Source organism: Rhinoderma darwinii, chromosome 1 (assembly GCF_050947455.1).
Source record: "Rhinoderma darwinii isolate aRhiDar2 chromosome 1, aRhiDar2.hap1, whole genome shotgun sequence".
Classification (NCBI taxonomy): Eukaryota; Metazoa; Chordata; class Amphibia; order Anura; family Rhinodermatidae; genus Rhinoderma; species Rhinoderma darwinii.
In genome coordinates, this window is record NC_134687.1 from 322,147,549 (window position 1) to 322,171,397 (window position 23,849).

The following is a 23,849-nucleotide window of genomic DNA, read 5'->3' on the forward strand; positions in this document are numbered from 1 at the left end:
TCAGTGATTTCTTCATGATGGTTAGAGACATCGGACTGCAGTGTTGGTGTAAAAGGGTCGACACCGTGGCTTCCAAAGAAGCTGTAATATCCGGAGATAATTCTCTAGTACCTGGTTGATCCTCTCTAATTGACCGTTAGACTGTGGGTGATAGGCAGAATTGGGGCTGGCAGGTGGTTGTCCATTTACAGAGTGGACCGCAAAGGGTTTCTCCAGAGGAACTGTGGTCAAATAGAGACGATCAACTATGTCCTGTCGGATGAAATTTGTAGCCGCTCCGGTATGCAAGTATGCAGGCACGCAGTGCGATCCTTCACTGGTGACAATCAACACGGGAATAGACAATTTGGGAGAGAATTTAGTGGTAGAGAGTGATTCTCCTAGACTAGTCTCTCCAATCAAACTTAGGTGCTGGAGTTTCTCGGATTTTGAGGGCATTGGCGCACGAAATGTCCCTTGTGGCCACAGTACAGACACAATCCGGGTGTTCGTCTGCATTGCCGTTCCTGTTCGGACAAACAGAGTCTATCTACCTTCATAGACTCCTCCGAGGAAGGTGCAGTAGGACAGGGTAGTAGCGGCCGTTTGGAACTTTGATGACCGTTACCAAAGTCTTCTCTCCCGATGGACTTCCTCTTGTATCCGCATATCGATCCGTGTAGCCAGAAGTATTAAGGCATCCAAGGTAACAAAGTTCTTGAGCCTCCAGTTCATCCTTAATACGAATAGCAAGACCCTGCCAAAAGATTGCCATCAGGGCTTCATTATTCCAAGCCAGCTCCGCTGCCAGTGTGCGGAAGTAGAGAGCGTACTCTTTTACGGTTGACTCCCCCCTGTTTGAGGGATAGCAGTGAGGCAGCTGCAGAGGATGTTCGACCTAGTTCTTCGAACACTGTGCGGAAAGTCTCTAGGGACAGGGATAGATCAGAGAATTCCGGGCCCTCACGTTCCAAGATGGTGTTAGCCCATGCCAGGGCTTTGCCAGCGAGGAGAAAGATAATAAATGCTACCTTGGCGTCATCTGAGAGGAAGAGATGGGCTCGCAACCTAAAGTGGATCGTACATTGATGAAGCCTCTACAGGCTCTAGGGTCCCCATCGTAGTGAGCCGGTAGAGGCAGCAAAATTGTAGATCCAGGGCAGGCAGAAGGTGTAACAGGTAATGGAACAGCAGCAGCAGCTTCCAGAGGAGGCACAGTGGGATGATTCAAACGGGGGATTACTGAATTTACTGCCTGTAGAAGCTGATGCTGGCGTGCCCGCAGATTACGCAAGTCCCTTTGCATCACCTGAATCGCCGTTTTAGGTTGACCCGCAGGATCCATGGCCTGAGCATACTGTCACGCCTGTGGGGTATGTGGACCCACTAGGCCACTATGCCGTAGCGGAGTAGCAGCTGGCCAAACGTGGCACATGATGCTTGGTGTGGTAGATGATACCAGATGTGGCAGATGACACCAGACGTGACAGATGACACCAGAGGTGGCAGATGACATGAAACATGGAAAATGACACGAAACAAGGCAGATGACACAAAACGTGGCAGATGACAACACGACTCCAACACTAGATGCAGCTCAGAAACGAGCACAGTTACAGAATACAGGTAGCAGGTTACGGGAACACTGGGAGCAGGATAATGACTAAGGGACCATTTGCAAGACTAACATGGAAATACAGCAACAATGCTCAGGCAAGGAGTGGAAGGGCAGAGCCTTTTATATAGTCCAGAAAGTAAGGGAACATTTAGTTGGTTAGCGCGCTGGCCAATGTTCCCTCTAAGCCTTGGCAGCTCCTGAGCAGGGCAGTTAGGGAGCAGGGCAAGTCTTCATCAATGGTGAACGATCTAATGGGCAAAAGTAATACCCCCCAGTAAACGCTAATATAGCGACTAAGTAAGAGAATTCTAAAACTTATTTAAAATTAGTTTTATATTACTTTTTTAAATCCTATAATATTAAAAGTCCAGCAGTAAAATAGACAGTTCTAAACACCATTTATAGGCGTCAATGAAAGAATCCTTCATTACACCACTGTCCCTATAGATAGCGCCACACAGACCGCCTGTAGATAGTGATGCACACGCACCCTGTAGATAGTGCCACAGACATCCTGTAGATAGTGCCACACAGACCCCCTGTAGATAGTGCCACACACATCCCCCTGTAGAGATTATCACCCCACTGTAGATAGCGACACACACAGCCCCCCTGTAGATAGCGCCACACACATCCCCCTGTAGATAGCATCACCCCCTGTAGATAGCATCACACGCAGCCACATGCAGCCCACTGCAGATAGCGCCACACGCAGACACCCCCCCATAGATACTGCCACAAAGCCCTCCTGTAGATAGTGCCACACAGCCCCCCTGTAGATAGTGCCACACAGGCCCCCCCTGTAGATAGTGCCACAAAGCCCCCCTGTAGATAGTGCCACACAGCCCCCTGTAGATAGTGCCACACAGACCCCCCTGTAGATAGTGCCACACAGACCCACCTGTAGATAGTGCCACACAGACCCCCGGTAGATAGTGCCACACAGACCCCTGTAGATAGTGCCACACAGACCCCCTTGTAGATAGCGTCACCCCACTGTAGATAGCAACACACACAGCCCCCCTGTAGATAGCGTTACACACATCCCCCTGTAGATAGCGTCACCCCCTTGTAGATAGCATCACACGCAGCCCCCTGCAGATAGCGCCACACGCAGCCCCTGTAGATAGCGTCACATGCAGCCCCCTGCAGTTAGCGCCTCACGCAGAACCCCTTGTAGAGACTGCCACACAGCCCCCCTGTAGATAGTGTCATACAGACCCCCCTGTAGATAGTGCCACACAGACCCCCCTGTAGATAGTGCCACACAGACCACCTGTAGATAGTGCCACACAGACCCACCTCTAGATAGTGCCACACAGACCCCCCTCTAGATAGTGCCACAAAGCTCCCCTTGTATATAGTGCTACACAGCCCCCCTCTTCCCCTTGTGTATATAGTGCTACACAGCCCCCCTCCCCTTGTATATAGTGCTACACAGCAATTCCCCCCTGTATATAGGGCTACACAGCCCCGCTCTCCCCTTGTATATAGCGCTACACAGCCCCCCTCCTCCCCTTGTATATAGCGCTACACAGCCCCCCTCCCCTTGTATATAGCGCTACACAGACCCCCTCCTCCCATTGTATATAGGGCTACACAGCCCCCTCTCCCCTTGTATATAGTGCTACATGGCCCCCTCTCCCCTTGTATATAGCGCTACAACAGCCCCCCTCCTCTCTTTGTATATAGTGCTACACAGACCCCTGTAGATAGCGTCACACACATCCCCCTATAGATACCGTCACCCCCCTGTAGATAACATCACACACAGCCCCCTGCAGATAGCACCACATGCAGCCCCCTGCAGATAGCGCCTCACGCAGACCCCCTTGTAGAGACTGCCACACAGGCCCCCTGTAGATAGTGCCATACAGACCCCCCTGTAGATAGTGCCACACAGACCCCCCTGTAGATAGTGCCACACAGACCACCTGTAGATAGTGCCACACAGACCCCCCCTATAGATAGTGCCACACAGACCCCCCTGTAGATAGTGCCACACAGACCACCTGTAGATAGTGCCACACAGAACCCCCTTTAGATAGTGCCACACAGACCACTCTCTAGATAGTGCCACAAAGCTCCCCTTGTATATAGCGCTACACAGCCCCCTCCCCTTGTATATAGTGCTACACAGCAATTCCCCCCTGTATATAGGGCTACACAGCCCCCCTCCTCCCCTTGTATATAGCGCTACACAGCCACCCTCCTTCCCTTGTATATAGCGCTACATAGCTCCCCTCCCCCTATATATAGCGCTACACAGCCCCACTCCTCCCCTTGTACATAGGGCTACACAGCCCCCCTCCTCCCCTTGTATATAGCGCTACACAGCCCCACTCTCCCCTTGTATATAGCTCTACATAGCCCCCCTCCTCCCCTTGTATATAGCGCTACACAGCCCCCCCTCCCCTTGTATATAGCGCTACACAGCCCCCCTCCTCCCCTTGTATATAGGGCTACACAGCCCCCTCTACCCTTGTATATAGCGCTACATGGCCCCTCTCCCCTTGTATATAGTGCTACACAGCACCCTCTCCCCTTGTATATAGCGCTACAACAGCCCCCCTCCTCTCCTTGTATATAGTGCTACTTAGCCCCCCACTCCCCTTGTATATAGCGCTACACAGCCCCCATCCTCCCCTTGTATATAGTGCTACATAGCCCCCTCTACCCTTGTATATAGCGCTACATGGCCCCCTCCCCTTGTATATAGTGCTACACAGCCCCCTCTCCCCTTGTATATAGCGCTACAACAGCCCCCCTCTCCTTGTATATAGTGCTACACAGCCCCCCACTCCCCTTGTATATAGCGCTACACAGCCCCCATCCTCTCCTTGTATATAGTGCTACATAGCCCACCTCCCCCTGTATATAGCGCTACACAGCCCCCCTCCTCCCCTTGTATATAACGTTACACAGCCCCCCTCCCCCTGTACATACTGCCACACTGTTCCTTAAAAAAAACAATAAGATTGTACTTACCTTGCCCCGTTCCAGCGACAGACGGAGCGCTACACTGCCTCCGGCGGGATGCATGCGCAGACCGGCGTGATGATGTGACGTCATCACCCCGGCCTGCGCGACTCCTAGCGCCTTATAGGTGGCAGGCCTAACGTGACCTGCAGACAGGGCTTGCCTTAGGTTGGATGGCGCCCTGTGCGGGACTCTCTATTTCCGCCCCCTAAGCAAACCAAAAATTAACCACATATATAGACATGCACATACTGGAACATATATACTGTACATACATAAAGACAGATATTTAGACATACAGGCAAATATACATACACACATTCAGGTAAATATATAGACGTACAGACACATATACACACACACACACACACATCGGCAGATAAATACACAGACAGGAACATCTAATGTAGTAGTGTTACCTGCAGTCCTATGTAACAGCACAGATAACACACAGTGATAACTCTCTTAGTATATAGGGGCAGCCGGTTATATAGGGGGCAGCAGGATATATAGGGGGCAGCAGCGTATATAGGTGCAGCAGGTATATAGAACACACACTTTTACAAAGAGACAAACACATGCAGAGACCGAGAGAGAGAGACACACACTGTAACATATACACATACAAGCACAGAAACACATACTGTATACACACAGACACATACTGTATACATACACATACTGTATACACACAGAGACACACACTGTATATACACAGACACACAAAGGTACTCACCATCTCTCCTTGCTGACAGTATCACAGGCTTCTTGCAGGACGGGCTGTGGGCAGAGCTTCCTCCTCTGCTTCTCAGCTCTTATTTACTCCGTGTGTGCAACTAAGAGCAGAGCACAGAGTAGAGGCAGAGCCCAGTGGCGCCTCCTACATGCTGGGCGGGTGCAGCGCTCTGTTCGCTCGCACACCACTAAGGCCGGCCCTGCCTGCAGCCTATAGTATTAATTTGTACGTGTGTCCTGAGGACGCCCCTCCGTTGCTAGCAACGCTACTGCATCCGCCCGCTGACCCGTGACTGTGCGCAGGGTTTAAAATTTAGTGAGCGGGCGGATCGTGGAAGGTGCGCAGCCACGTACCTTATAGGGAACACTGGCGCTGGCCCTTTAAGGCCGGGGACGAGCGCGTGTTCGCACCTTTTAAGCAGGAGGATGCAGCCGCGTGAGTTGGCGTCTCCTAGGAGGGAGACGCCGACAAGCTGCCAGGGTGCTGCGGTCACGACCACGGACACAGCAAGAGGGGGCCCAGGAATCAATCGGTGGCACAACAAGATAAATGGAGGGCACTAGGTAAGTAAACTGCATTTTCCAGCAAACACATTTTTTTTGCTGAAACCGCAGGGTCACATTAATCTTGAGCCGCAATCTGACAAATTAGAAATGAAAAATCATTGGGGCGTGGCTAAATAATATTGTCATGATTGCGCCAAATTGATTATTGACTTTTACTGGGATACATATAAGACAGCCATGACGTGGGGTAAGTGTGTCTAATATGTCTTGGCTTGTGCCACATATATTATGTAGTGTGCACTATTTTGATAAATTTGGCATGATTAAACATCTAGTCTGTCAAATGTTGTTCTTAAAGGCTATGCACGCTTTTGCAAGCTTTTTTTTTTTTTTGAAAATTAATATAATACAAGAGAACATAAAAAAGCCCAACTGGGCTATAAAATCGATACAGAAAAAAAATAAAGTACATTTAAAGAAAAGTCAAAGTAATTTGGTACAGTACAGTGTGATATAATACTACAAAATGCTAAAACAAAAGACAATTGTGCGCATTTTTTAAATTGACTTTAATTTAAAAAAAAATTCAGTTTTTCTAAAACAGCTTCTATGTATCCTCTATACATAGAAGCTGTATGGTTGGATTAAGAGCGGCTCCTGTGTGTGTCTAACACATTGGACCACCATAATATCGATCACATCTAACACCTAAAATTGAAACAAAATAAAAAAAGGTACATAGGCTTTAAGCCACTTTTGATCATTGCGTTCGTTTTTTTTCTTTTTTATAAAGATTGTGTATTGACAAGCTGCTAACTTTATCATTCAGCAATGTGTGGTGAAACAGAAATGATCACATATAATACTTTGGGAGGCAAGAATTCTTTATGCACAGATGAGTAAATGATCAGTCAGTTTACTCTTGATTCCTGCCCAAATCTTGAAGTTGAATAAAGACATTAAGACCTCATATATCAAAACTGTTCATGTTTAAGGCTAGGATCGCATACACAGTTTTGATGCCGTTTTTGAGCCATACATAGAAGTGAACACAAAAAAAGGAGATGACTGTTTTTGGCTTAGTTTTTTTTTTTAGCCAAACACAGGAAAGAAGAGGCTGGACGGCAGCACGGAGGGCTTAACGGTAAGCCTCCATGACTGCCATAGGAGGGACAGCCAATTGGGGAAGAGAGGGTTAGTTGAGGCAGGGAGAGGGAGGAGATGGAGCGGGGAGGAGCCGGGGGTGTTATCCGTTCCTCCCGCTGTTTTCGGCATTGAGCCGGAAGCAGCGGGAGGAACAACAAGTAAGATAATCGGCTCCCCTTCTCCTGCTTACCTGATGGCGTCTCTGGTCTTGCTGCTTGAGCAGCTTCGGGCAGCAGCTGCGTATCACGATCCGGGCTGGCTGGAGGAGTCAGTGGCGACGCTGGCCCGGATCCCTCAGGCGGGCCCGGCGCTCTGTGTCGGCGGCCCGCATGGATGCGCTCCCCCGCCCCTTTCTCAGACGCTGGTCACAGGGCGGTGGGGGGAGAGTTGATGATTACTGCCCCATCTCCGATAAAGCAGAGGGTGTTGGCGGGAGCGGCGGTGGCTCAGGCTAGGTCACCCCGCCACTCCCGGAGGTCCCGCCCACCTGAACGGTTGAGTCCGGATGTGGCCCCGCGGGCCCGGCGTCGCTGGGGGAGCCCTTCTGAGGACGCTGTAGGCCAGGCTGCTGGGACGGGCGCCTCCTCCCAGGGCCTGCGTCCTGGCAGGAATCCCCAGCCGCGATGGAGCTCGGCGGTTAACAGGGAGTCGCAGGCCGGGCTCCCTGTCATGCCTCCACCTGCAGTTTTCGGAATGCAGTCCACGGCCGCCCCGCATGGTGATGTTCCAGCCAGGGGGCAGGCTTCCTCGAGAGCATCGGTGAGGACGTCAAGATCGGCAACGACGACGTGGCAACAGGTTCGGTCGGAAGTCTGGGTCCCTGAGGTCGGGCGGCAGGTTGTTAGCCCCTCTGCCAGCGTGCCTGGGTCGGTGTGAGTACCAATCGGCAGTAAGAGAGGATCTGGAAGATGGAGCGCTGGATGAGTCGCAACGTGGTCAGAATTTTCCGGCTGGCAGGAACACAGTGCCTGGGCAGCCTGGTGAGTGTATAACTCCTACTTTACCGTATCCAGCAATTTTCATGTCGGCTGTTCGGGGTGGGGCAGCGAGAGTGGAAGTATCGGCTGTCGGTGGTGGCGTGGTCGGGCGCGATGGCTTATCAGATTTAGTGGGTTGTTTGCGCGAGTTGGTCGGGCACTTAGATAGGGCAGCGGCGCCTGTAGTTCCGGCGGGGTCCCTGGTGGTGGTTTGGGAAGGTCCTCGGGAGATACAGTCGCGGTCCGTGGGTGGTGACGTTCCGGGGTGGCCAAGGACGCGGTAGCAGTGTCTGTCCAAACCGAGGCGCCGAAGGATGGGGATAGAATTCGGCTTGACGATCGGGCTCGTGGCGAGGTTTATGTCTGTTTTGAGGGCCCTTTAGGGGCTCACCTTAAGCAGGAGGTCCGTGACCGGATTTGGAAGGACGAGTACGTGGAAATTTTTTCTCCTCTGCCGCTTGCTAAATTCAATTTGGATAAAGGCAAGCGGGATGAGAGTAAGAAGGAGGAAGAGGAACGTCGGCGGTATAGGCTTATCCCGCAGACGTTCGTCAATTGGTTGCAAGCTTTTGCTATTTTGGCAAGCATGATCGGAGAAAAGGCGTCGGAAAATTGCTTGGCGTTGTTTTATTATTTTGATTCCATCGGGGAGGCCTATCGGGCGTACGGGGGTCAGGCTTGGTTGCGGTACGACGAGCAATTTCGCCAGCGGAAGGCGGTCCGGCCGGCGATCAGGTGGGATCAAAAGGATATTGCGCTGTGGTTACGAGTTACGGCCCCGGTTAAGAAGTCCTTTCCCGGGAGCGTTGGCCAAGGTGGTCAGTTTAGTCAGTCCGGACAGGGCTCTGGGTCAAAGTTGGGGTTCTGCTGGCAATTCAATGATGGCCAATGTAAGTTTGGTGCCACGTGTAGATTTAAGCATGTCTGTTCGGAGTGCAACGGGTCCTCGCATGGGGCCGCAAAATGCACGCGGAAAGGTAGGCGGTCGGGCCCTCAGTCTTCTGCCGTTGGTCAAGGGGTCGGTCGCCGGTGAGGGTGAAAAGGATGGCCCGGTATCTGAGTGAGTGTCCGGATAGAGTTGCAGCCAGGTTAATTTACGAAGGGTTTTTGTGTGGTTTTGTTATCCCTCCTCCTGCACATGAGGTTCCGGTTACCCGACGCAACCTTAAATCGGCTTATTTGCACTCGGCGGTCGTCTCGGGAAAGCTTTTGAAGGAAGTGTCGTTGGGTCGCAGGGCCGGGCCCGTTGCCGAGCCGCCGATAGAGAATCTAGTGGTATCCCCCTAGGGATTTGTGCAGAAGCGGGAGCCTCATAAATTCCGCCTGATTCAGCATTTGTCTTTTCCCAGGGGATCGTCCGTGAATGACGGGATAGATAACGACTTATGCTCAGTTGTTTACGGGTCATTCGACACAGCGGTGCGTTAGTGCGGTAGGCGGGGCCCGGGGCGTTGTTGGCAAAGACTGACATCGGCTTTTCGGTTGCTGCCTGTACATGTTGGGTTGCTTCTGGAACGGGGGGTTTTATGTCGATAGGTGTCTTCCAATGGGATGCTCTCTTTCTTGCGCATGCTTCGAAGCATTTAGTAGTTTCGTGGAATGGGTGACGAAGGGCGTAGCTGGGGTGGATTCATTAATACATTAGCTTGATGATTTTTTGTGCGTCGGCCCTAGCGGTTCCCCTGTTTGCGGTAACGTATTGTATTAATTGCAGAAGGTTGCGACGGATTTTGGAATCCCTCTGGCGCCTGGTACAACTGAGGGCCCGGTTTCTACCATTTGTTTTTTAAGGGATCGAAATTGATTCAGTTGCAATGCAGTGCAGGCTTCCTGAGGATAAATTACTGCCATTGCGGCAGGAGGTGAGGCGGGCTTGAGTTGAACTGACGGATTTGGCTGAGAGAGAACGATACAGCTTCTATGTATACAGGATACATAAAAGCTGTATTATAAAAAGTTAATTTTTTTTAAAAATAAAAGTCAGTTTGAAAGAGACTTAAAAACACATTACACTTTGATTAAAAAAATTGCTTTCAAATGTGTACATAGCCTTTAAATGTCCCTGTACTGTAGCAGACTAGAGGTCCTTTTACACAGGCCAATGATTGGGCAAACGAGCGTTCATATGTAAACAGGGCATCGATCAGCCGATCGTATCGTTCATGCACCAGAAAATATTATCGCTTTCGGCCGCACATCTCCCTGTGTAAACAGGGATATGTGCGGCTGACATGATGGTAGTGCATGGAAAAGAGCAGTCGTAGTAACGTTCTCTAATACCTATTCATTACTGATCATAGCTCTTTGTGAAAGGAGCAAACGAGTGCCGATCAACGAGCTGAGCTATCTTGTTGATCGGTGCTCGTTATTATGGACAAAATTGTCCGGTGTTAAATTACCCTTATTCAACTGAAAAATGTAAGGGCTTAGAAGAAGCAAATGCTTTTCATTGACATAAGAAATCTAGAATTGTTAGCAATGAACATAAATAGTGCTTGTTTGCCTTACTCAATAGCAATCATTAATAAGGGTGATTTTAGAGGGAATGCCAAAGGCAAACATTATTTGTAAAGTATTCATGGAATCTACACCCTTTACAAACAGTAGACACTGTAGATTGTTCCTGTATTATGTTAATACTGCACTTCTCATTGGTGGGAACAGGCCTGTATTTGCCAGTAGGCACTGGGCTGTAGTGCATAGGGCGTCCAGCAGGGGGGGGGGGGGGCGCAGGATCGTTTTTGTTTTTTCTAAGAAAAATGAAAAAAAACATGAATTGAATGCAAAAAAACTTAAAAAACTGCGGCAAAAAATGCTCCAAACAAGCGCCGCAGGTTCTTTTTGCCTCCCAGGACAAGAAACATATTTGTGCTTCTGGTTTATGTAGAGCTACAGTGCTAATGGCCCTATAGTCCGTACAGTGTTAGCCGCAAAGTACTCCCCATAGTGCCCTCTTCATAGTAAAGCAAAAAGCAGCCATTTCCTCCTCCACCAATAAAGCCAGGAAGTTACATTTACACATCCTGTCAGCAGCAGTTGCATGTCACTTCCTCTTAGGGTAAGTTCACATGTGACAGGTTTGATCTAAGACTGGTTTTATATAAGCAGATTTTCACCTATTAACGAACGCTGATCAACAACAACAGCATGTCGATAAGTGCTAATTTGCTCCATTTACTGACAAGCGACTATTTTTTGGCCCGCATAAAAGATCTGATCGCCCAACAAAATGCCATTTGTTCGTTGGTCGGCTTAACGCTGCCATGTGTATTGGCAGCACATGCCCTGTTTACACGGGGAGTTTTGCTGCCGACAAGTGACCATTGTTTTGGCCACATAAAATATTTGATGGACTGACAAACTGTCACGGCGCGGGGTGTGGACCCACTGTGCTGTACCGCGTAGCGGGATAGCAACTGGCCAACAAGGTGCAAAACAATTTCTATAGTCCAGAACGGGTACCTAAGGCAATGTAGACCGTAGCGGTGACACAACTTGTCTTTCACTGTAGATGGCACAGTAGATGCAGTGGAAGACACGACTTGACTTTCACTGTAGATGGCTCAGGGGCACGGTAGCACAGGATACAGGTTACAGGCAGCAGGAACGGGTAACGCTGGGAACGGGAAAACACTGGAAGACCATTTGCAAGACAAACCCTAGGTAGACAACAATGCTCAGGCAAGGATTTAGGGTCATGCGCGTTCTGCTGGAAACAGCCCCAGAACCCGGAAGTGAGTGCCGGCGTCTCCCAGGAGGGAGATGTCACCGAGAACACAGATGTCCATGGCCTGGGCCATCAGAGGATAAGTCTGAACGACGGCCTACTGTACAAGCACATATGGTCAATGATAGCAGAGGACAATTGCTGTCCTGCTCACATTCTGTTGTTGTGCTTGTTCTCATGTGTGTTATCCAGCAATAGTGAAGTTACAAATCCTTTCGGAAAGCTTCACAGGAAATACATTGCAATATCAGGACCAGAATGTAAGAAATCCTATAATGGGCTACCACAAGGAGGCTTTATATCAGTATCAACGTTCGTGCCAAAAATAGGCTCCTCTGGTGGGCCAGTCCGACACTGAACAATAAAAAAATCTTTAATAAGAAGCTTGACAATGCATTAACAGTATTTTTTTCTTTACAAATGTCATCTGATTTTATATCTGCAGGGGCGCACTAAGGAGGAGGGAGTTTACTACTACTACCTAGAAACCCTCTCTGGAATTAAATGATAAAACTTTCTGCTGCCACCAGAGAGAGCTCACTACATATGGATTTATTATATAGGCCAATGAAAGCTGTATACATCTTTATGCAGTGAACTCCCACTAGTGGTGGCTGCAGGCAACCAGAATTTAATTATGTTACTATGACTGTGTGGAGAGCAGCAGAGAATTTGAAGCTCTGTATAATAAAAATAAGACTCTGTCCCCAATGAAGAATATTGGACCAATTTGGGACAAATAAAATGAAAGTTTATGTACACCTTTTTTTAAATTAAATCTATGTTTTAGGTGCTTACATACATTTTTTGAAATTAACTTTTATTAAAATGTTTTTTGTTTTTACGATACGGCCACTATGTATCCTCTATACATGAAAGCTGTATCATTTGCTTTCAGCCAAAACCATCAGTGAAGTGAACTGATGGCTCAGCTGAAAGTGGGTCCTGTGTGTCTCTAAGGGTATGTTGACACGCAGTGTTTTCAGATGTAATTCGGGCGATTTATGCCTCGAATTACGCCTGAAAAAATGCCCCTAATACGCCTACAAACATCTGCCCATTGCTTTCAATGGGTTTTACGGTGTTCTGTTTCCACGAGCCTTAATTTTACGTGTCGCTGTCAAAATACGGCGCGTAAAAAGACGGCTGCGAAAAAGACTTCGTTTTTCATTGACTCCATTAAAAAACAGCTCCAATAACGGCCGTAAAATACGCAGCGAAAAAAGCGAGTACTTGCAAAAACGTCCGAAAATCAGGAGCTGTTTTTGCCTGAAAACAGCTCCATATTTTCAGACGTTTTTGGACACTGCGTGTGAACATACCCTTACACACAGGATCACTATAATTACAATAATTACGTTCATCAACTTAGATGTGATTAATATAATTGTGATCGTAAAAACTAAGAATACAGTTTTAATAAGTCAATTTAAAAAATATTTGTACACACATAAAAAATGATTTTATTTAAAAAAAAAAATGTCTACAAAGGTGTAAATAGCCTTTAAATTATAGGTACCTTTTCTTGTCCCAGACCACTTCCATTAATTCTTTTATCATGCCATTCATGGATACCACTTGTACATCAATTCCTGTACTGTCTGTAAAATTGGGGGTAGGAGGGATTTTGCCGTTTCTATTGTAACAAATCAGATATTTAGAAATTAGCTTAATTAATAAATATCTTACATTTGTTTCAGGAATGTCAGAAAAAGTTTCTGCTATAAATCAGAAGACTAGTGTTCACAAACTGGAAAAACAGTCTTCCTGTAATGATTCTCTGTCTGTTATAAACCACTCAACCGCACAGAACAATGTGATCTTTATGGACACCATTAACATTGCAGATATGAATGCAGATGATATAAAAATAGTTACACATGGAGATGAAACAGATCAACCAAAAGTATTTCCAACTTTACTAAAGGATGAAAATCTTAAGCGGAATCTAACTCCAAGCAAAGACATATTATCAGTGAGTTATGTGGGCCCAGCTAGCACTAGCCAACAGAAATCCTGCAAACCAGACTTGAGTCTGGATAGAGGTCTAAGTGGGCATGATACACAAGCAAAAGATGATGCTGATCTGCTTTCCAGTTTTATTGCTCTTAGAACCAAATCCTTATTAGGCCACAGTGAAAGCAAACATAAACAGAAAGTTCCATCTCCAGGTAATGTTTATTTCTGTTTTATCTTTACTTGTCATTATAAGTTGCATGCCAGGATTTACAAAGAGGCTTTTAAAGGACGCCTGCACTCCTGGCCCTATATTAGGCATATTTGTGAATTTCATATAGTCTTTTTAATCGACCAAAGATGCCCCTGTATTTTTTATTCTGTCATCAGTAGGCAGACATTAAAATGTTATTCCCACCTTAGACATTTATGGATATGCCAAAAATGTATGATCCAACTCTGGGACCTGCACCAATCTCGGGAACGGGGGACACTCCACCCCTATCCCGTCTGGTGAGGCGGATACTAGCCACGCATCCAGGAGAAAAATGAATGGTAAGGTGGCAGAGAATATGTGCGGCTTTCCCTGTTGATTTCTATGAGAATTACAGATATAACCGAGCCATCTCTCTCATAAATGTCTTAGGTGGAAATACCCCTTTAATAGGAATGAAACTGTGGGGGGGGGGGGGCATACTGTGGCATCTCCTGACTAGAGATGATAGAACATGTAACTATGAGCTACCTGTATGACATAATAGAGTTCTATTAGAGGGCACATTTACACCTGCTAAACAGCGTCCAAAATTCTAAAAGGGTTGGAAAGAAACAATTCCTTGTTCTGTGGAATCACAGGGGATCACATGATACAATCTCTTAAATCTGCTTCTGTAGATTCGTAGAGTGTATGTCATATGATCAATAAATCACAATTAGTCACATTTTAAAGAATCAATGCAGGAGAGAATTGTTGAAATTACACTCAGTTGTAGTTGGCAGACTCAATTCACCAGGTTCAACATTTACAAAATAGTTAAGAACCTCTACCCTTGTTCATTGTGTCCAGCATAGTGAAATCTCAATTTCCCAGCATTTAGCAGTATTATATTTGAAGAATCTATGGCACTTGACAATGCACTGTAGTATATTTGCAGCCAACTAGAGAACTTGAAACACTTTGTAAAGGTAAATGATAGGTTTGGACAACCTTATTTCAGAATTACTGGTCCCTCTAAAAGAAACTGATCACAAAAGAGTCTGTCACTGCTGGGAGCCTCCACGATTAGTGTATGTACCCTTTGAAATCCATGGACATTCATGGTCTCCTTTATAACCAATATCCATGTTGGTGTATAGCTTAGTGGTAGTGGCATGGTAAGTGAGGGTATCAACTACTAACTAAAAATGCCCTAATAAAAACAACTCCTTTACATTGTAAAACCAAATCATAAAAGTGATGTTAAAGGCTATGTAAACCTTTTGAAAGGCTTTTTTTTTTTTTTTTTTTTTAAATAAAAATGTCAGTCAGTGTGTTTTAGTAAATAGTAAATCATTTTTATTCAAAATTATTTTTACTTTTTGAAATACAACTGCTCTGTATTGTCTATACAGAGCAGCTGTATCTTTCACTATGACCTGAATCTGTCAGTCCCACAAACCTATTTATAAAGTTGCACCAATCATACTTACTGACATTTTATTAAAAAAAACAAAATGCTATTCAAAGTTTTACATAGCCTTTAAACTAATTACCAACCTTTTTTTAATGTGTGGATGTTTTTCCTCAAGATTATGTTTCCCAAAGTATGAGTCTGTCTTCCCTTACCCTACCTTTTTTTTATCTTAAAGCGAACCTGTCACATTGACCCTGATGTCCTAGCTGCATGCAGGAGCTGAGCAGATTTATACATATACCGTATTTTTCAGACTATAAGACACACCTGACTATAAGATGCACCCAGGTTTTAGACAACAAAATATTGGGGAAAAATTTTTTTTTTTTCAAAGCAAAAACTATTTGTTAAAAAAAAATTGATCATTAGATCGCTGGTACAATACACTGCAATACATGGATGAGTTACAGAAACAGTGTAACTCGCTGAGCTACGCGGTTTCCATAACTCCCATAGTAGTAAATGGCAGTTACAGAAGCAGCGTAGCATGCTACGCTGTTTCCGTAACTACTTTTCAGTTCTATGGGAGTTCCGGAAACAGCATAGCTCAGCAAGTTACGCTGTTTCCGTGACTCGACCATGTACGCTGTTTTCGGAGCTACCGAGTTACGGAAACAGCGTAGCTTGTGGTGCTACGTTGTTTCCGTAACTCACATTCACTTCTGTTGGAGTTATGGAAACAGAGTAGCTCAGCGAGCTGTTTCCGTATCTCCTGACCACCTAGCCAGGAAGTGGCCGGGAGACAGCAGAGCGAGTAAGATAGAACAGGGTTTAGGGGGCCACGTTCTAGAGATAGGTGCGGATCCCAGAGGTGGGACCTGAATCTATCTGACATTTATGACATAACCTGTGGGCATGCCATAAATATCCTTCATAGGAAAACCCTATAAATGCAGCGGTCGCTATTGACCGCAGCATTTAACTAGTTAAACGGCCTGGAACAGAGCCATTGCTGTTCCTGGCCATTAGAGCAGCAAGTCAGCTGTAAAACACAGCTGACACCTGCAGTGTATGGAGCAGGCTCAGCGTGTGAGCCCACTCCAAACATCATCCCCTGCCGGCACATCATGGGTCGGGAAGGGGTTAGGTAAGAAGCAGTCAGGGGGCCCAGCGCTTCCGGGTCCCTTGACTGCCAACTCTAAGATGCAGGGAATTTTTAGCAAGATTTATTCTTGCTAAAAACTGTGTCTTATAATCCGAAAAATATGGTAGTTTTGTGGGAAAATATTTAGTATAACTTGAAATCAAGTAATTTAAATCTCCGCTCTCTCTGGGTTTTTGGAGACCAATGGGCGGTCTCACTTAACGTTTGACAGCCTTCACTGTATAAGTGTGCTTACATAGATGGCTTTCAATCACTGAGTAGGACCGCTCACTGGACTTTTAGGCCCAGAATCAGCAGGAGATTTAAATGAATAAAGTACTAATACTGAGTCTTTTTAGACAAAACCATATAGCAATCTGATTAGTTTCCCCTGCTCTATAACACAGCGCTATACAACTATATATACACACACATATATATTATATATATATATATATATATATATATATATATATAATGTGTGTGTTCAGTGTAACAGGTGCCCTTTAATATTTATTCATCCCACACGATCATTATCCTTGGCCCTACAGCAATATCATTTATTCATCCCACACTATCATTATCTTTGGCCCTACAGCACATTGCAAAATATATAATTTAATAATGATTTGTTGCATTACAACCTTAAATTAAAATGGATTTTGGGTGGTTTGTACCATTTTATTTACACATGCTCACCACTATGAAGGTGCAAAATATTTGTTACTGTGACACAAACAATAATTAAAAAAAAACAGAGAACATTGATGTACGTAAGTATTCACCCCCTGAAAGTCAATACTTTATGGAGCCACCTTTTACTCCAATTACAGATACAAGTCTCTTAGGGTATGTTTGCCCATTCTTCCAGGCAAAACTGCTCCAACTCTTTCACATTTGATGGGTTATGTTGGTGTACAGTAGTCTTCAAGTCATTCCATAGAATCTCTATTAGATTGAGGTCTGGGCTTTGACTAGGCTATTCCAAGACATTTTCCATATTGAGGCATCCCAGTCTCAAATCTCTGGCAGACTGAAACAGGTTTTCCTCAAGAATTGCCCTGTATTTACTGCCATCCATCTTTCCTTCAATCCTAATCGGTTTTCCAGTCCCTGCATAATTCTGCCGCCATCATGCTTCACTGTGGGAGTGGTTTCTTGTGGTTATGGGAAGTGTTGGGTGTTTGTGCCATATATAGCTTTTCTCATGGTGGGCAAAAAATTCAATATTCGTCTCATCTGACCAGTGAACATTCTTCTGTGCGTTTGAGGAGTCCCCTACATTCTATTTGGCAAAATCAAAACGTGTTTTCTTATGGGGTTTTTTAACCCTTTAAGGACGTGGACTAGTTGTCACTTTATGTGGTAATAATTTTGGAATGCTTTTACCTATCCAAGCGATTCTAAGATTGTTTTCTCATGACACATTGGACTTTGTTTCTGGTAAAATTTAGCCAATACAATCCGTATTTAATTGTGAGAAAGTCGACTACGCTATTGATTCCGTCAAAACGACAAAACCCTTGCACAACGGAGACAAACGGAAACCATTGGCACCGGATCCGTCACCATTGAAATCAATGGGGATGGAAACGGAATCCTATGTTTTCCGTTTGTGTCAGTCAGGGCTCCGTTCAGATGTTCCGTCAGAGCTTTCTATCAGAACGGATGTAACCATAGCCTAAGTCAGATAGTCATACCAATTAGTTGCAAATTAACATTTTCCATATGTCTACTTTAGATTGGCATCGTTTTTTGAACATCCTTTTTATTTTTCTAGGACGTTACAAGGCTTAGAACTTCAGCAGAAATTTCTCACATTTTCAAGAAAATTTCAAAAGGCTATTTTTACAGGGACTAGTTCAGTTGTGAAGTGGTTTTGAGGGGCCCATACCATACAAACCCCCATAAATCACCCCATTTTTAAAACTGCACCCCTCAAAGTATTCAAAACAGCATTTAGAACATTTATTAACCCTTTTGGCATTTCACAAAAATGAAAGCAAAGTAGGGGTGAAATTTACAAATGTCATTTTTTTTATTTTTTTTGCAGAAATAAATTTTTAGTCCTTTTGTTCTCTGTAACACAGAAAGTTTTACCAGGGAAATGCAACTAATTAATTATTGCCCAGATTCTGCCATTTTTAAAAATATCCTACATGTGGCCCTAGTGTGCTAATTTACTGAAGCAAAGGAGCACCAAGAGGATTTTGGTGCCTTCTTTTTATTAGAATATATTTTAGGCACCATGTCCTGTTTGAAGAGGTCTTGTGGGGCCAAAACAGTGGAAAGACCCCAAAAAAGACACCATTTGGCAAACTACACCCCTCAATGAATTTATCAAGGGGTACAGTGGGCATTATGACCCTACAGGTTTTTGTTTTTTTGCTGAATTTAATGTAATGAGGCTGTGAAAATGAAAATCACGGATCAAAAGGGAAGGAGCACCATTTGGAGCTCAAATTTAGCTGGAATGGTTTCTGAGTGCCATGTCACATTTGCAAAGCGCATCTCGGGGCCAAAACAGTAGGAACCCCCAAAAGTAACCCCATTTGAGAAACTACACCCCTTAAGGAATGCATCTAGGTGTATAGTGAGCATTTAGACCCCACTGGTCTTTTGCCATATCTGTGGACATAAACTGCTGTTTGGGCACGCTGTAGGGCTCAGAAGAGAGGGAGCAGCATTTGGCTTTTGGAGCGCAGATTTTGCTTGGTAGTAGTTGTGTTTGGTTAGAATAATGGGGTAGAATCAGGGTAGAATAATGGGGTAAATAAATAATTCATAGATATGTGGCCAGTGTCGCACTGATCAATGGTGCCCAATCTTATCTGCTTTTGGAACGCTCTGCACATTTTGTGTCGCCATATTCTGAGAGCCAGAACTTTTTTATTTTTTCTCCACCGGAGTGGTGTGAGGGCTTATTTGTTGCAGGACAATCTGTACTTTTCATTGGTACCATTTTGGGGTACATGCGATTTTTTTTTTATCACTTTTTATTAAATTTTTTTGTAAGCAAGGTGACCAAAAACCATCAATTCTGACAATGTTTATTAATCTTTTTTTTTTTTACGGTGTTCATTCTGGGTTATAAATTACAATTTACTTTATTCTATGGGCCGATACGATTACGTCGATACCATATGTATATAGTTTTTTTTTATGTTTTGCAGCGTTTGCGCTATAAAATCACTTTTTTTATAAAATAATAATTTTTTTTGTGTCACCATATTCTGAGAGCCATAACTTTTTTATTTTTTATTCAAAAAAGCTGTGTAAGGGCTTGTTTTTTTGCAGGATGGGTTTTAGTTTTTATTGGTACTATTTTGGGATACATGCGACTTTTTGATAACTTTTGATTCTATATTTTGGGAGGGGTGGTGACCAAAAAATAGCGATTCTGGCATTTATTTTGCTTTTTTGCGGTATTCACCGTGTGGGAAAATTAATATTATAGTTTTATAGTTTGGGTCGTTACGAACGCGGTGATACCAAATCTGTGTACTTTTTTTAACGTTTTAATTTTTTCCCTATAATAAAGGCCTTATTATAGGAAAAAAATCATTTTTTGTTTATGTAACTTATAAGTTTTATTTTTACACTTTCATAAAACATTTTGTTACTTTTTTGTAACTTTTTTTTTTGTCCCACAAGGAGATTTGAAGCATTGCAGCTCTGATTGCTGCTAGAATACATTATACTACCTACGTAGTGTAATGTATTCTAACTGTCATTGTGACGTGACAGTCACTCTGACAGGAAGCCTATGAGGACCAGCCATGGCAACCATCGCCAGCCCCCGTGATTTCATGTGGGGGCTGACGATCTACTTTAATCTCCTTAAATGCAGCAATCGACCACCACATCTAAGGGATTAATTGCCGCATTCAGTGGCGATGGGCCGCTGATCGTCAACGGGCAGTGCAGGGCAGACACCCTGCACAGTTAACCGCCGCTGCGGTGTAGCGCCGCACGGTGGTTAACTGTTAATGCGCGGATTTAACTGCACGCCAAGGTGCGCAAAGATACTGCTCACCTGGACGTTCATGTACGCCAAGGTGCGCGAAGGGGTCAATGCCCTCCTCGCCCGTTCCGTGAGTTTTGGTGAATGGCTTTCTCTTGTCAGGTTACAGTAAAAAATAGTGTAGTACCGTGTTAGCCAGAAAAAATTATGCAATGTTAAATACTTTTGTGTCAAAAAAGACACCAATTTATTTAATTTCGTCAGATTAGTAATTTTGCGATATTCTTTACATTTTGTTAAAATGGATTTAATGCTTCTCTGTGAGATGTTCAACGTTAGGGATTTTTTCTATAACACAACCCTGATCTATACTTGACCTGTTTGGAGAGCTCCTTGGTCTTCATGTTTCTTTCTTAGTGGTGTTATAGACTCAGGGCCTTTCAGAACAGGTGTATTTATTCTGACATCATGTGACAGGTCATGTGACACTTTGATTACAAACCAGGGACCTTATTCACTAATTATGTGACTTCTGAAGTTGATTGGTTTGAACAGGTGTTATTTAGGGGTTTCCTGGGTGTGAATACGTATGCACTCAAAACATTTTAGTCTTTTGGTTTTTTTTTTGGGTTGTTTTCTCTTTTACAAAGTATTTTTTTCATTCTACTTTAAACAATAAGGACTATTTTTCACATCCATTAAAACATTTAAAATCCAAATCCATTTTTTTTTTTTTAAAACATCATTTTTTATTAACAGTTTTCACATTTTCTTATAAATATTCCACGCAAAGGTTGCGTCATAAGTGCACAGCACTCAACTGTCAACAAATTAACATTGAATTAAACAAAACATAAAATCATGGCATAAGTTTCGATCCTCATATCAACTGAAAACATGACTTCCCCTATCCCTGAACACGACTTAGGTCATCAATGAGTAGCTACGTCCCATGTATCCCCTAACTAGATTAAAGTTGCAAGCCTCCTAAAGTGCCTGCCAATAGCTGCGTATGATACCACGCTGTGTGCCGGAAAGGCGTAACAATTTCCACCACCTCGACCGCTGTGCACTGCGATTCTATGACTATTTCCCATTTAGCAAATAGCTTCTTGGTTCCCGTTTCTTTCCGTCTTTCCACCTCCACCCGCTCAAGAGCTAATAACTGTTTCAAACGGGACACTATCAGATCTAACCCCGGCGTGTCTTTTTCCAGCCATTTACCAAGGAGGCATCTCAAGGCCACCAGTAAAATCGTGTGTACCAGCAGGGGAGGAGATCTCGCCCCTAGAGCACCCTCTTCCTCCGGCGGTAGCGCCTGGTGGAAGAGCAGCGCCTGAGGCGTCATTGGGAGTTTCGCCTTCCAATGATCCGAAATATATTTGTGTACCATCACCCAATATCGTTTAGTATGAACACACCCCCATACTCCATGCCACAAATTCGTCAGGGGGGTGTTGCATTTGGGACAACACGTAATGCGGTCGGGGAAGGATTGTGAAGGCAAAATATTAAAGCCATATATAGCCGAATGCATTAATTTAAAATAGGTTTCCCTCCAGCTCTCGTTTATGACACTCTTCCGTACCGTCTCCCAACCCCCCAATATGATCTCGCCTATACCTGGATCTTGAGTCCATCGTTTCCAGACTTTGAATCTAGCCCTTGGCTGTGGACGAACAAAACCATCCCCAAGTGCTCTATACAACCCTGAAATAGTCGCACGCACAGTCGTTGGACCTATGACCTCATCTAGAGTGTGAGTGGTGGCTTCCTTATTCAAATCCCTGAGCCTAGAGGTGCAGAATGATCGTACCTGAAGAACTTGTAAAATATTAACCCTATCCTCTAAGGGTCTAAGTTTAGCGGTGATTTCCACCCCGGTTAACCATCTCTGCTCACCTGGATCAAAATGTTGCATGGTCCCAAAATTGTACGAATAAAATCTACAGCCCATCCCGCAAAAAACAAGACTTTTTTGATGGAAAAATAAAAAAACATATGGCTCTCAGAATATGGTGACACAAAAAATAAATGATTTTAAAAAAAAGTGACTTTATTGTGCAAACGCTGTGAAATATAAAAAAAACTATATACATATGGTATCGCCGTAATCGTATCGACCCACAGAATAAAGTAAATATGTTATTTATAGCGCACTATGAATGCTGTAAAAAAAAAAAAAGAATAAAAAACATTGTCAGCATTGCTTGTTTTTGGTCACCATGCTTGCCAAAACATGGAATATAAAGTGATAAAAAAATGTGCATGTACCCCAAAATGGTGCTAAAACTACAGATTGTCCCGCAACAAATAAGCCATCAAACAGCTCTGGTGGAGAAAATGTAAAAAAGTTCTGGCTCTCAGAATATGGCGACACAAAATGTGCAGAGCGTTCCAAAAGATTGTAAGATTGGGCACTATTTATCAGTGCGACACTGGCCACACATGTCCGGATTATTATTTATTTACTGCATTATTATTCCCTCTTATTATGCCCTAATGTACGCCGCACAGATTACATATGCCCCCACATTATAAACTGAAACACCAGTAATACTACAAACAGAACAATTGCCAAGCTAAATCTGCGCTCCAAAAGCCAAATGGCGCTTCCTCCCCTCTGAGCCCTACAGTGTGCCCAAACAACAGTTTACGTCCACATATATGGCATCGCCATACCCGGGAGAAGCCGCTTAACAGTTTATAAGATATTTGTCTGCCGTGGCACAAACTGAGCACCACATATTGGACACTAAAATGGCATATCAGTAGAAAATTGCAATTTTCACTTTGCACCATCCGCTGAGCGTTCATTTCTAATAAATAAAAACCCTGTGGGGTCAAAATACTCACTACACCCCTTAAAAAATGCCTTGAGGGGTGCAGTTTCCAAAATAAAGTTCACTACTTGGGGGTTTGTTTTACTATTTGACCTCAGAGCCCTGCAATTGTGGGTCAGAGCTGTGAAAATCACCAAAATAGACCTCAAATGCGTATGGTGCTCTTCACTTCTGAGCGATGTCATATGGCCAGGCAAATTATAAATGCCTTGAGGGGTGTAGTTTCTAAAATGGGGTCACTTCTCAGGGGTTTCTTCTTTACTCTGGTACCTCAGGGGCTCTGCAAACGCGACATGACACTCGTACACCAATCTAGCAAAATCTGCGCTCTATAAGAAAAATTGCGCTCCTTCCATTTTGAGCTCTGCCATGTGCCCAAACAGAAGTTCAGGGCCACACATTGGGGTATTGCCGTACTCGGGAGAAATTGAGTAACAAATTATGTGGTGTTTTTTCTCCTATTACCTCTCGTGAAAATAAAAAATTGGGAGCTAAAACTATATATTTTTGGGAAAAATTAAATTTTTCATTTTCACTGCCTAATTCTAATAAAATCTATGAAATACCTGTGCGGTAAAAATGCTCACTACACCCCTAGATGAGTGCCCTGAGAGGTGGAGTTTCCAAAATGAAGTCACTTCTCAGGGTTTTCTACTGTACT

General features: G+C 44.5%; 1 protein-coding gene across 12 annotated transcripts in view; it reads left to right on the forward strand.

The window, feature by feature from the left end:
* SHOC1 (shortage in chiasmata 1) overlaps nt 1–23,849 on the forward strand; it is a 307,702-nt gene that overhangs the window by 105,588 nt on the left and 178,265 nt on the right. For 11 of the 12 annotated variants that reach the window (XM_075825602.1, XM_075825611.1, XM_075825607.1 and 8 more), the window contains one exon: nt 13,369–13,839. The exons of the other annotated variant lie outside the window; for it this stretch is intronic. In XM_075825602.1, the coding sequence (XP_075681717.1) occupies nt 13,369–13,839 (471 nt within the window). The remainder of the gene's footprint in view (nt 1–13,368; nt 13,840–23,849) is intronic. 12 annotated transcript variants of the gene reach the window in all.